The 14,134-nt window shown below is 41.6% G+C and overlaps 1 protein-coding gene across 5 annotated transcripts in view; it reads left to right on the top strand.

Annotated features, from left to right (window-relative positions):
• The window catches only part of bcr (BCR activator of RhoGEF and GTPase), an 81,758-nt gene that overhangs the window by 43,651 nt on the left and 23,973 nt on the right, over positions 1–14,134 (top strand). For all 5 annotated transcript variants that reach the window (XR_015089784.1, XR_015089783.1, XR_015089781.1 and 2 more), the window contains exons 3-5: positions 5,831–5,935; positions 7,012–7,197; positions 13,188–13,295. Coding sequence is in view for 1 of the 5 variants with exons in the window: in XM_086053110.1 (XP_085909236.1) it covers positions 5,831–5,935; positions 7,012–7,197; positions 13,188–13,295 (399 nt within the window). In the remaining 4 variants the exon portion in view is untranslated. The remainder of the gene's footprint in view (positions 1–5,830; positions 5,936–7,011; positions 7,198–13,187; positions 13,296–14,134) is intronic.

Genomic DNA, 14,134 nt, shown 5'->3' with positions numbered 1-14,134 from the left:
GGATGGACCTGGCCCTGGAAGATTGACAACTCATATCCAGATTTCACGGAGCTAAAACCAATAACGGTTTAACTGCACCATTGTGAGTTGGCTCGCTCTTAAATTACAATAATCGTCAACACTTCCTTTGACCTCAATACATTCAGGAAGTAGGCTAATCTATTTTTACAGGAATCCGGTCTCATCAAAAAGCTGTAAATTGACAAGGAATCGAATCTGCCATTTGGGAGGATCGCTGTCTTGACTTGCAGCCTCGGGAGCTGTCATCCGCAGATGGAAGTCATCCCTTTTCAGAGGCCGGCTGCTTCGCATCTCAGACAAATCAGGCAAACGTACCGCTGTCTCTGTTTCGCGTCCGAGGGAGAAAACCATCAATGACGTCTGATGAAAAGCTTGCTAAGGAAACGCACATTAATGGAGGGTCAGGGTAGATTACGCGGCATTAAAATACGTATTATTTATCTTGGGAAAACGTGTCTCGCATGTGACTTTGGGTTCGATTTAGTCATTCTCCAATGAGCATGAGCTTTCTTTAGGGTGGAGGGGTGTCATGGGGGATTGGAATAGGCTAATAGCGCGTCTCGCCAGCGTGCCCTTGGAAGAAGTAATCGCATCAGTGGTCATGAAGCAATATCAGAGGACGCCGCCCCACCGTCATCCTCTGCTCACTGTGAGGCGGCGAGCTTGATTGACGTCTCGGGTTCTGCCAATAAATGATGAGTCGGAGTGCAGGCCACCTTTGACCTGCCTCCTTTTTATGAACGTGCGTGTATAACCGTGCGGTGAGTAGAGTTGAGATTTTAAAGGGGATTTATTTAGCCTACGCCGTTCCACAATTATCCGTCAGATGAAATTCCCACAGTAGCCTGACACTCTTTCAGTCAGTGTCATGAGAGTGGCGTTAGCACATCCTTGATTTGCCCTTCACAGACGCCCCCCCCCCCTCACCCCACCCTTTCATCAGTCTGCTTCTACAACTGAGTCAGAGCTCACGCAAGCTGCGGTTGGCTCATTATAGAGTTGAGGCTTTATGACGTCACTGTGATGAGTCATCACCATCTGAAATAGTACTCGTGTCGTTTTTTTTTAACCGTGGCTCCTCTTTCCACTATAATCTGACTGGGAGAAAGGCCATGGTCAGATGATGTACAGTATGTGTGCTCTGTGGTCTTTTTATCGAGTTTTAATAAGAAATGCACATCTTTCATATTTGTCATGTGGACTTTAATCGTTTTTTTTTTCATCAAGGCATTGGTGCTGTAGTGGTTCACATTCCTTGGGGCCTTAAAAAGTGATTATGCTTTCCATGTCAAGTCAAAAACGGAGCTCTATGGCTTGTGTTTCATTTGAGTTGAATTTCTGCACAGAGACTCGTGCTGATATTCACAAATCTGGAGGGAAATAAGGCTGAAAAGTCAAGCAAGAATCCAGGAGCGGCAAAAATGCAGATCACAGGATTCATTTGATCGTTCAAAAGACATTTTGTACAATATCTTAACTGGTATATAAATCACTTAAGAATACTACATACTGTAGAGTTTGTATACACATATCCATTTTTTGTTTACCTAAACTTTGGAATTGACATTGACAAGTGAATTCCTTTAAATATGTCAGAAAAAACTTAAAACAGAAGCCAGAGTTTCTAGTTTGCCCCCAAAAATATTTTGGAATAAATCTCAGCTGCCCATTCGGGTTTGCGTGATTTTTTTAAAGTCGACACACGATGAAAATCGAGTCTGTGTTGACTAGTCGCCGATGACGCCGTTGATATTTTTTCAGTACAGTACTATATATTTTATTTAGAGCACAGGAGGAAGGGAATTCTCAGCAATAATCTATATTGACCAAGAATGGACAACTCATACACCAATTTCACGGAGAACATACACGTTAAAAGGCAAGAGCACCTACGTGGTCTGAATGAAGACTCCCATTGTTATGTGATCGTATTTCCTGCCAGAGAATAAATCTTCTTGCTCAGTGTGCTAGTCGCAGGGACAGCCAGGTAATGTAAATTAATTAATCCGATGGAGTAATTTCCTACGGTGCACTCATCTGTATATGCTAGTGACTAGTCAACTAGTCGACTAGTCCGTCCAACCTCTAATTCCTAATTTGAATTGCAATTATTATTCTGGTCGGAGAGGTCGTTGTACACATCTGCTCCTGAACAGCCTTTCCAACATCCATCGTGAAATATGTGTTGCATATGAAATTAAATAAGCAGAAGTAATGCCACGTTGAGGAAAATTTCACCATTTTCTCCTACAGCTGAGGCTGGCTCCGGGACGACGGCTCCATTACAGCGCGGACGCGCCAAGAGACGGGAAGCAATCTCGTTAGGGATTTCAGCAGGCAAGGGTTGTCAAAAGAGGGATGCTAAACAGCTTAGACTACGAGAAATAGAAATTTTGAACGGTTAATAAAGTGCATAACGGGGCACGGATTGCAATTTGAGTGTTTATCGGAGCTGACGTTCTCCAGCACTCTGCGGAAAAGGGAGGCAGAGGTTGGGAATAATGTTATTACAATCGATGCTGGTCAGTTTCCAAATGCGCCTCCCGAGCCGCAGCTGCTTATGGGCATTTGAATACATTTTCCTTGACCGACTATCAGGCCTCTGTTTGGCCAAAGTGAAGGGTTACCAATTGATTGTTTTTTTGTTTTTTTAGCATATTTGTATTCGGATGGGAGACAACTTGTATTCTTCCGATTATTATGTATGTCCCCGAATTGACTCTTTTTTTTACTGAACCATTCATCTGGATGATATAACCTAACATTCTGATAACAGTACAAATTGAATTCATTCACCGTGATGGTATTTATATATCGCAATATAAACATAAGTGTAACATTTCTACTGGTACAGCGTAGTGTGCAAAAACTACGATGACGCCATCAACAGGCGTTATGGCAATTTGTCGGCAGAGTCCAAATCGGTCCCGTAGGCCAAATTTATTCCATCTACCGCATATGTGCAAGTGAGAACATTGACACACAAAGCTAAATGTAGCATAATATTGTGCTTTTACGACACCGCAGTGTGAAACCAGAGATAAGACTCATTAGCGTTGAGGTCAATGAATAAAAGATGATATGTCTGGAGATGTGGGTATATCCTCGTCTGTGTCTGGGCTGCGTATGGCTCCTTTCTTTGTTATCGTGCTTCCTCGTGGCTAGATATCCCTTCCTCGCGCTTGCCCTCGATCTTCTTAGCACTTCCGGTGGACCCTTGTGCTACTTTTCCGGCTGTTGCAGTTCTGTTGAGGTAACCTCAGATACAGTATAGCTCCAGCTGACTCGTTTAGCTTAGCAAGGTTGACATCAATTTTTTTCACAAAGAGCCGCCAATGCTGCCTTGGGCAGTTCCTTTTAACCCCCGCTCTCTAGAATGTGATTTAATACTTTTAAAAGCCATCATCACAAATCGCTGTTACATGACTTATTCAACTTCAAAATCCTTTACATTTCACCTGTCTCAGAATGTTGATACATGATTGCCAATTTGTGCTGCTCTTGAGGGATTGTTGCATGAAGTGCAGTGCCATGATAATAAATACATTTATACTTCACTTAAAAGGGAAGTCAACACAAACATAGCCCGCTAGTTGAAACAAGGCATTCTGATAAATATTGCGTTTGTGGAGTAAGAGTTAATCCACCCGTTTTTAGCCATCTCTGGGGCGGCCATTTTGTCACTTCTGTTGACCGAAAATGACATCACAACTACCCGCTGCTCAGGTAACGACCAATCACGGCTGACCTGTTTTCTGAAGGTGACCCGTGATTGGCCGTTACCTGAGCCCTGAGTAGTTGTGATGTCATTTTCAGTCGACAGAACTGACAAAATGGCCGCCCCCTTGACATGGCTAAAAAGGGTTGGATTTTGCTGCTTAACTCATATTCCACAAACGCAAAATTAATCAGAATGCCGTGTTTCAACTAGTTAATCCACCCGTTTTTAGCCATCTCTGGGGCGGCCATTTTGTCACTTCTGTTGACCGAAAATGACATCACAACTACCCGCTGCTCAGGTAACGACCAATCACGGCTGACCTGTTTTCTGAAGGTGACCCGTGATTGGCCGTTACCTGAGCCCTGAGTAGTTGTGATGTCATTTTCAGTCGACAGAACTGACAAAATGGCCGCCCCCTTGACATGGCTAAAAAGGGTTGGATTTTGCTGCTTAACTCATATTCCACAAACGCAAAATTAATCAGAATGCCGTGTTTCAACTAGTGAGCCCGCTGGGAACATATTCTTGAGAAAAATATGTTTGGGTTGAGTTCGACTTTAAGGAAGAATAAAAAAAGACAGTGAGAATAATGACTATAAGAAGCACTTTTATGATTAAAAGTGTATTTAATATAATTGCAAGCCGCTGAAACATTATGCTGTTTTAGCAGTAACGCTGTGCTTAAATTTTAAAAAATGTAAACAGCTGCACCCAAATAAGGATTCACCTGCAAGTGCAGTTCAGTTGTATTAACTTTTAACTTTTTCCACCAGTGCCACTCTACAGTATTTGTTTGATTTCCTACCATCGATATAAATGAAGAAAATTGTCCCCATTCAAGGCGTAGTTTTATTAGCAACATTTTTCGTCTGCTATATGGGTAAAAGTTTGGGATGATTAACTGCATCTTTTTACTATTCAATTTTGTGTCGGTGTAAGATTACAAATTTACTGATTTGTTTCATTTCACACTCGATGAGTGGGCAGACGCTGCGAAGTGCGGAAAGCCAACTATTCGTATACAAGCAACTGAAATGTTCAAATATGTCGACGTTTTAAAAGTGATTTAAAATCATTTCCCGTTTTTGCCACTTTGCCAATAATAATGAAGAAAATCTAGGAATCGAACTTATCGAAGGAAATAATTCCAATGGTTTATCTCGGGGGGGGGGGGGGGGGGGGGGAACGGCCGCTACTGTGTACTACATTGCATTGTACTTCCCCTCCGTATTGTTAAGAAAAACCAGAACGTTTCAATAGCCACCATTCATTCCACACCGTCTTGACCTCCCCCTCCCCCCCAATACATACACCTTATGTGATGGATGCGTAAGCAAACATCAGCAACGTCCCTGGGTAACTTCTGCTGTATTTCAGAATGTGTGCACACCCGATAGTTGGAGATAAACATTTTTGAGCCGCAACTCTTGTTGCCTTTGTTTACAATGCAAACAGTAAATCCCGGCGGTGGACTTACACGTTCAGTTGTCAGTCCTCTTTCTCCACTTGTGTGTACCGTCCCTTTTTTTTTTTTTTTTTTTTTTTTTTTTTTTTGTCTCAAATGAAGAGACAAAAAGATGCCGGGTCTTATGTGTGCCGTTTTTTTCTTGCGTGTGCGCGTGCATGTGTGTGCGTGTGCCCTAGTCTCTGTCTCCTTCTCTTCCCTCTTCTCGTAGCCTAAAGGACGGGATGCTTCCAACCTGCCTTTGTGTGTGCGTGTGTCTATACTCTTTCTCATTCAGCCACACACAGGTATTTATACACCAACCTTCCTCCACCTCAGGGACATCCTGCCTGTTTGAGTTATTTCAAAGTTCACGGCAAAGCAAGGCAGCCCGAGGAATCTCGCTATCTGTCTGTCTGTTTTCTTTCATGATTGTTCTACTCGGCGAGCTTTGACCAGCCCCGCGGCGGGGGAGTCCGGATGAAGGATTTCTCGAAGAAGTGTAGACCGTCTGATTATGTATTGCTGTTTTTTTTTATTGAACAGTGTTAATACCACATGCTTTGCCCCCCCCCCCCCAAAAAAAAAAAAATACAAAAAAAAAAAAACAAGGCATTCATTTTAATGTGCTTTGTTTGTTGCAGACGGAATGTGACCTGGAGAAAGGTTTGGAAATGAGGAAGTGGGTCCTGTCTGGAATTTTGGCCAGTGAAGAAACATACCTCAGTCACCTGGAGGCACTGCTACTGGTGAGAGCGCGCGCGCGCGCGCGCACACACACGCACTCCTCATTTCCTCTATTTAGCAATCTCTGGTAGATCAGTGACTCATCTACTCTGCTGTAGTCTGGAGTTATTTGACTACTTTTCTGACCCTTGTTCATGAAAACCGTTGTGAATGAAAACCATGTCAAAGATGCCTGCAATTGAAATCCATTTGTGAGTAAGGAAAGAAAATACAGTGACAGTTAAAACATAAGAGACGATGGAAAAGTCTTGTAGAAAAGACTTGATACAAACTAGGGATAGACCGATTATCGGCCAAGCCCATTATCGGCGCCGATATTCGGCGTTTTGATGAATATCGGCATTGGCCTTTTTTAAAAATCTGTTCGCCGATAATAAATCCATGTAAAACTGTGTTGAAATCAAAACAAAGATATGTGAAAGTTTGACTTTTCTGTCATTTTGAAATTTTGGAGGACTTCATTTACTGGAGAAAAATATATGGAGCTATTTTTTTCAGGTTTCATTTAACTTTTTAAGACATGCTAACGACCCTGGGTGCTCCCGGAACTTTTTGTTAGAATTTGATAACAAGGATGTATATTGTCAAAAATGTATAGAATTAATAATGATTAAAAATATATATATACATTATGAAAATTCGAAAAATGAGTCCATAAACATATTGCTTAAAGATGTTTCAATAAAGTTAAGAGTTTATTTTTTTTAAATTTTGATGCCAATATTTTCTTTTTTACTGTAAATTAATATCGGCTCCAAATATCGATTATCGGCCTTCTTGACTACAAATAACGGGTATCGCCCCTGAAAAAAAAAACATATCGGTCCAGCCAACAATCCAGTCTGGTCGCTTGTCCCGAATTGGCCGACTTTCAGCCAAACCAACCAATCACATCCAAATTCACACAAAATTTTGTCTTCAATGAACCTGACATGCAGATTTTGGAATGTGGAACAACAAACAAACATTACCTCGATGTGCTTACGTTTAGAGTTTCAAAATGGTTGCTCAGTTCTTATATTGGTCATATTTATAAGACCAAAGCATGTTCACACCTCTTGGCTTCCCTCCCTTTCAGCCCATGAAGCCTTTGAAAGCGGCGGCCACGACGTCGCAGCCCGTGCTCTCCGTGTCCCAGATCGAAACCATCTTCTTCAAAGTGCCTGAGCTCTACGAGATCCACAAGGAGTTCTACGACGGACTCCTGCCCCGCGTCCAGCAATGGAGCCACCACCAGAGAGTCGGGGACCTCTTCCAAAAACTGGTGAGGCTGAGCAGAATGAAAGAGTTGTCTGTGTGGGTTTCCTTGTTGAACTGCCCGCCACAGCTGCTAATCAGTGAAAAGCCTCACCCCCCCCCCCAAAAAAAAACGTTGACAACACCGACACTTAGCACGTCACAGCTACTTTTCCTGATCTGTGAACGCTGTCAAGCAAAATGAAAATGCTCGGCGGTTGTCGTTTGGAACTATAACGCTGTGTCGGCCCGCTAGCTACTGCAACCAATGATGCCGCAGCTGCGTGCACACTCAAGACCGATATGCTTTTTTTCAGGGCCGATACCGATAACCGATTAGTCGTCAAGGAAACCGATATTCATTTTCAGTGAAAAGGAAAATATTGGCATCAAAATCGAAAGAAGAACTGACTCTTAACTTTGTCGTAACATGTTAAGCATGTTTATTGAAAAATGTTTCAGATTTGCATAATGGTGATTTTTTTTTTTTAAATCATTATTACAAGAAATTTTTGACAGTATACATACATCTCTGTTATAAAATTTGAACAAAAAGTTCAGGGAGCACCCAGGATTGTCTTAAAAAGGAGAAAGGAAAACTTAAAAAATAGCTTCATGTAGTTTTTTCTACAGTAAATGAAAATTTCAAAATGACAGAAATGTTAAACGTTCACATATCTTTCTTTTGATTTCCACCATTTTAAATGGATTTATTATCGGCCAGCAGAGTTTCAAAAAAAAGGCCGATGCCGATATTCGTCAAAAAGCCAAATATCGTCTATCCCTCGTACACTCCTCTTCTTAATCACTTGCACAGCGGCTCAATTAACCCACAATGAATTGGTTGTTAATTCTCTCCAAAATGCTGCTGCTCACCCACTGCTGTTGGCCTCATCCGTCCCCCTTTTTGTCTCGCCCTCGCACTCGCTCTTGCTCCGGCACACATGCATTTGCACGCGCACGCAGAGAGGGGAGGCGCAAGCTTGTTTCACAATGCTGCCTTTTTGCCTCGCGCAGCTGAGACCGTCGCTGCTCTGTGTGCTTTGTGTCTCAAAGACACGGCGCTCTCTCTCTCTCTCTCCCTCTCATTTGTCGAATATTTATTTTGGGATATCTAATAGTCAAATTACCTTCCTTCCTAATGAGATAGCCTTCACTCGGCCAGAAATTAATCTCAGTAAACTGTATGTTTGCGGTTTAGTCCGAAAGTGACGACGCAGCGCTAAAATAATCACATCTCCCATCCCCGTTGGCCGACTGTGCAAAAAAAAAAAAAAATAAATAAATAAATAAAAACTGGACCGGGTTTAATGGCCTTGACCTCTGTGGAGCAGATGTACTGAAATGTTATGGTGTAAAATATGACCTGGTATCTGCTGAACAGACGGTCCGCGACCCATGGAAAATACTAGCATGCCATTGTACCTGCAACCGTAGCAAAAAGTCACGGGGGTGGTTATTGGCCCGACAGGGGGTCCTCGGTTTACGAGGCTTCCCGGCATATTGAGTTGAGAGGTTACGAAATGCGCGCCGTGAAGTAAGAGTCGCAGCACAAGAAGACACGCTCACTTACTGCCTTGTTTGCTGTTTTTCATTAATGGATTGTTTTCTATTATTGGTCTTTGGGACTAATAATATTCCAATTCATTCTGTGGGAAACTCAAAACTATGCCACATTGAACATGTCAGTCAGAACAAGGCGCGCTAATCAATAGCAGCGATGGATGAGAATTTTATAGAAGTCCAGAGTTTAAAGCGGAATTCAGCCCAAACATATTTTTTTCAAGAATATGTTCCCAGCAGGCCCACTAATTGAAACAAGGCAATGTGATTAATATGAAATATGAGTTTAGCAGCAATTTTGCCCGTTTTTCGCCATCACTGGGGGCGGCCATTTTCTCACTTCTGCCGACTGAAAATGACATCACACACCCTCGGGGTCTAAAATAACGACCAATCATAGCTCAGCTCCAGAAAATAGGTGAGCCGTTGCACATGTAAATAGGAAGGAATTTACTGAACGTTTAGCTCTCACAGACCGCAATGATATTGTCCCACGTTGTAACATTGGAAATGCGCAGCCAGAAAACAGTCAGCTGACCACGGGATTCGGCTAGTAGGACTACATTTCCCATGATTCTTAGACACAGAAGCATGGCGTAGTCTAGATCTGGTATACGAAAACATATCGACGATACGATTATAGATTACAAGGCCAAGTGAAAGGATTTGAAGTGTGCCTTATGGTCCGAAAATATAATACCTGCTTTCGCCAATTGGTTAAGGTAAAGGCGACCATTTTACCACTCGACACTCAAACGTGACATAATTCCAGTAAGCCCGAAGATTGTTTCACGCTCCACAGCGCGTAATCATTGGCACATAAACATGTTTCCCCTCAATGTATGCATTAGTGCCCCCATGTACTTGCTGACATGCACTTACTTGCCCAGATTCTTCCACTTTCCCTTCAGCTAGTGCTCATTTGCTCATTTTACCATCAAAATAAGCGTGAAAGTCGACACAACAGTGGCTGCGTCAGAGGATAAGATTAGATGACAGCCGCAGAAGCGAGGAACGTAGGCGGAGATTTTAAGGGGAGTCATCTTGAGCCGAGTACGGATAGCAAGTGGATTTAAGGCTCGTGGCTTCGACAGGCTTAGGAATCATGAAACATCAGAACCAGGAGGAGGACGAGGCAAAGCGTCGGTGACAGGTCATGAGCATGAGTGTCAAAGGCGCGTGTTTGAAGGCTGAAAATAGGGTTCAATTACGCCGCGGCTGCCGCTCCTCCGAGGATACGCTTGACGCGGTGCCGCAAAGTGAAGCTTTAACCCTACGGAGCCACGCAGGAAGCTGCATGTCGGCGAAAGTCAACGTTTCCGTTCGTGTTTCTCCGCGGAAACGGGGGATGCATCTCACCGCGCGCTGTTCGTTTCTCTGCGGTTGCGGCTAATTGAACAGATGGTAGTGAGCACCATAAGGACCTCTAGGATTGTGTTTTGTTCTTTCGAATGGCCGCGTCGGGAAAGTCAAATGTATTCGAAACATTTGCCTTTGATGCTTTGCTGGATTCGTAAGCTTGAACGAAATTCACATTCTCCGGTGCGATGAGTTGTTTATGGGTTATGGTGATGGATAAAATGCATTGAAACTCAATATAAAAGTTACAAAATGTCTGAAATAGTACAATTTCGATATTTTTAAATCCTCTTTTGTATGCGGGTACAAATCATATATATATCCAATGTGTCTGCAATACGGACGCTCAATTTGCGCTCATCTGATCTATACGTCATCAAAAGCTCGATATGCCCCTGGTAGTTTGTTTTGACCCATCCACCAAATAGTAACTTGTGTTTTGCTCGGTATTAACATTTTATAACTTTTATATTGCATGTCTTGTGCGTTTTTGACTGATATTCTATTTTTCAACAAACAACCATACAAATTATAGACTGCCAATGTCTTTGTCTACAAATGTATGTACAAATGATTAGCTCCCCCGCTATACACTGATGATTTAAATGGTGGTATAGTCCAATTCATGTATTTGTTTGACATGTAGTACCCCACTTGGTTACACGTTTATGGAATTTAGAATCCATAATTAAAATGTTCCCTTACTATGAGCAAACGGCTCTTATATCCAAGCAGTTACTCCCAAAAATATCCAGCCATGATGGTGACGCTGTAGCAACATACTTTTTTTTTTTTTTTTTTTTTAAGTCTGACTAAACAGTCCGGCTCGCTCGTCTCCACGGCGAAAGTGTCACTTGTGTGTCCCTGAGACAACAACGCTTCATAAAATGGCCTCTTGCTTCTTTTATGGCGATGTATGATTGCTGTGCTAAACTTGACCAGCCTTCTACTAAAACACAGGACATGTCAACAATTTGAGCACTCGGCGGGATCACTGACACGTAATGTTTACAGCCATGCGATTTCATTTATTTAGACTCGTATATTGTCTTCAAACTAAAGGGAAGGGAGTACTCAATGGTTTCAATGGACTTTTTATGTAATATAAAACACAATGTGTCAAATCCAGGTGCGCCATATGCTTGTTTTTTTTTTTTTATGTATTTTGAAGTAAAGCTGTTTATTTTTAAAATTGTGTCACAATTAAATGAAGCATATAATACAAGTGATCTAAATGTTTTATGAAAGTCCTTAATTATGATCGTTACTGCTTGCGCTTTACGACTATCTCAATGCTAATTTCTGCTATTGGAGTAGCTACAGTTTTGTTATGCTAGTATTTGCACCAACCGCATGTTGTTGAACCAGTTTAGCTTGTATTAGCTTGCTCTTTAAAATATACTCAAAAGGCAGGAAAATATGTGAAAAATGTATTATATGCTATTTCAAGGAGGTTTCTTTGTTTTGAAAAGACACATGCAACAATTACAATATAATTGATTGATTCATCTACCCACGCTAACAGAATGAGTGCAAACATTGTGTGGAAACCTTGTGACCACTCATTCCTGCCTCAATCAATTGTCACGCACTGCCGTGACGGCAGAGGCTGGTTAAGTTTGGGGGTCAGACCTAAATAAAGTACCAGAATGACTTTTTAAAGACATCAACTAGATTAGTGGTTCCTCAAAATTATGACACCAAATGCCCTAAAGTAGATATTTAAAGAGGGAAGTCAACCCAAACATGTTTTTTTATCAAGAATATTTTCTAGGCAAGCCCACTAGTTGAAACAAAGCATTCTGATAAATACTGCATTTGTGGAATAAGAGTTAATCCACCCGTTTTTAGCTATCTCTTGGGGCGGCCATTTTTATCACTTCTGTCGACTAAAAATGACATCACAACTACTCGGGGCTCAGGGAACGACCAATCACGGCTCAATTTTAGAAAACAGGCAAACTGTGATTAGTCGTTCCCTGAGTAGTTGTGATGTCATTTTCAGACGACAGCGAGTGACAAAATGGCCGCCCCCTGAGATGCCTGAAAAACGTGTGGATTAACTCTTATTCCACAAATTTATTATATAAATATATATATTTATATATATAAATATACAGTATTTATCAGAATGCTTTGTTTCAACTAGTGGGCTCGCATAGAACATATTCTTGAAAAAAAATATGTTTGGGTTGATTTCCGCCTATGCCAATTTTTGGTGTGTTCTGATCAGTAATAATCACATCCGGTCTGTAGTTCAGGTTAGTGCGAGAGTCACAGAGTCAAAACTAATTGCAATATTCTAGAAAAAGGACCAGGATGATGAGTGAGGTCCTAATGAGTGTGCACTTACTGCAGATTATTTGGCTAAACTGTAGCCTCTTTTGCATCCTGCCATTTCCCTGATTACTCCCATTTTATGCACAGTCAGGTTTTTAATCGCAAGCAAATACTTTGGCGGGCGCAGCGGTCCGGCAAACGAAATACATCGGAAATATCCCAGCTCATTTCCAGCCCGGGAAATTCTGCAATTAGTTAAATCATGTAGGTCGATACACTCGTGCAGGTTTCTGTGGGAGCCGAGCTCGAGCTATCGTTCAAAGCCGGTCAGGCGCTGCTCGAGTGGCTCATTTTGTCTTTTGTTGTCTCACCGATTGATTGTCCTTTTGGCTTTCGAGATGAATTCCAGCTCCCTGAATGTGCTTTCATAGCTTCAGTCACGCACGTTTGTGAGTCGCTATGGCAATGGACACCCCGTGAGGTTGCCCTGGTTACGTGCTGTTGTTGTGTCATCATCATAGCTACGTAAGAAGTTACACTTAGGAGGGCATGACTGTCAATGTTCAACCATGTATGTTCTACACAAATGCTCTACAACCGTGTATATATATATATATATATATATATATATATATATATATATATATATATATATATATATATATATATATATATATATATATATATATATTTATTTATTTTTTTTTTTTTTTTTGCCGCATATGATGGTTTTAACACATTATTTGTCTTTCTTTGAGGCTTGTTTCGGGGCCCACATCATTTCGTGTACTTAACGTCTGCTCTCCTCCGTTTCAGGCCAGCCAGTTAGGCGTTTACAGGGCGTTTGTGGACAACTACGAGCTGGCCGTCGAGACGGCCGAGAAGTGCTGCCAAGCCAACACGCAGTTTTCAGAAATCTCCGAGGTAATTAAGTCACACTTCAAGCGGGCTTTAAAACCGGAGGCCTAAATTGACACTGAGAAAACGGATAAAGCATAGAGATATATTTTGTCAACTGTGTAGTAATGTCAGACATGATTAGAATGTTTCTATTCATTTGTTTCATTGTCATCAGGACATAAATCGAATATGATTATTATTAGAAGTAGGAGTAGTGCTGAAAATATCTTACTGTTTTTGAATGATGAAATGATTCAACAGTTTTGACTCATATACTACATTAACTTGAATCAATGGCTACGTTTACATGGACACGCGGACACCTGATCGGAATAAAAATGCTTCTTACACACACCCCATTCTGAATATTCGGACCCGATCATGCCCATTCCGATAAGATTTAATTCCAAACGAGGGAGGTGGTTTACGTCAATTAATAATACGATTGGCGCGCATGAATACACTTCTTCCAAAAATTCGGAACAACACGTTTTTACCGACATGTTTCTGTTATCGCCGGAAGATAGTAGAAGAACGAACGAAAGTCATGGCGGGCGTAAGACTGAACTGGTACGTTTGCAGCTCCAGTGGGAAGTGTTAACTTGACGTAACAGCACAAACGATAAAAATATGTGAAATAGAAATGGGCGGAGCGATACGTACTTTGTCGACACGGAAGTCGCTACGGCTTCTTCTACGACAATTTCCGGTATATTTTGGTCAATCTGTGCATGTTAAAATAATTTGGGCGCAAGACTGAATTGGTACATTTTCAGCTCCGTCAGGAAGTGTTAACTCGATGTAATAGCAGAAATGGGAAGAAAAATAAGTGAAATAGCGCTAACTTTTAACCCCGACTTCTT

This window comes from Filicampus tigris, chromosome 15 (genome assembly GCF_054856515.1).
Source record: "Filicampus tigris isolate MCC_2025a chromosome 15, RoL_Ftig_1.0, whole genome shotgun sequence".
NCBI classification, from domain to species: Eukaryota; Metazoa; Chordata; class Actinopteri; order Syngnathiformes; family Syngnathidae; genus Filicampus; species Filicampus tigris.
This window is presented reverse-complemented; position numbering and strand designations above follow the sequence as displayed.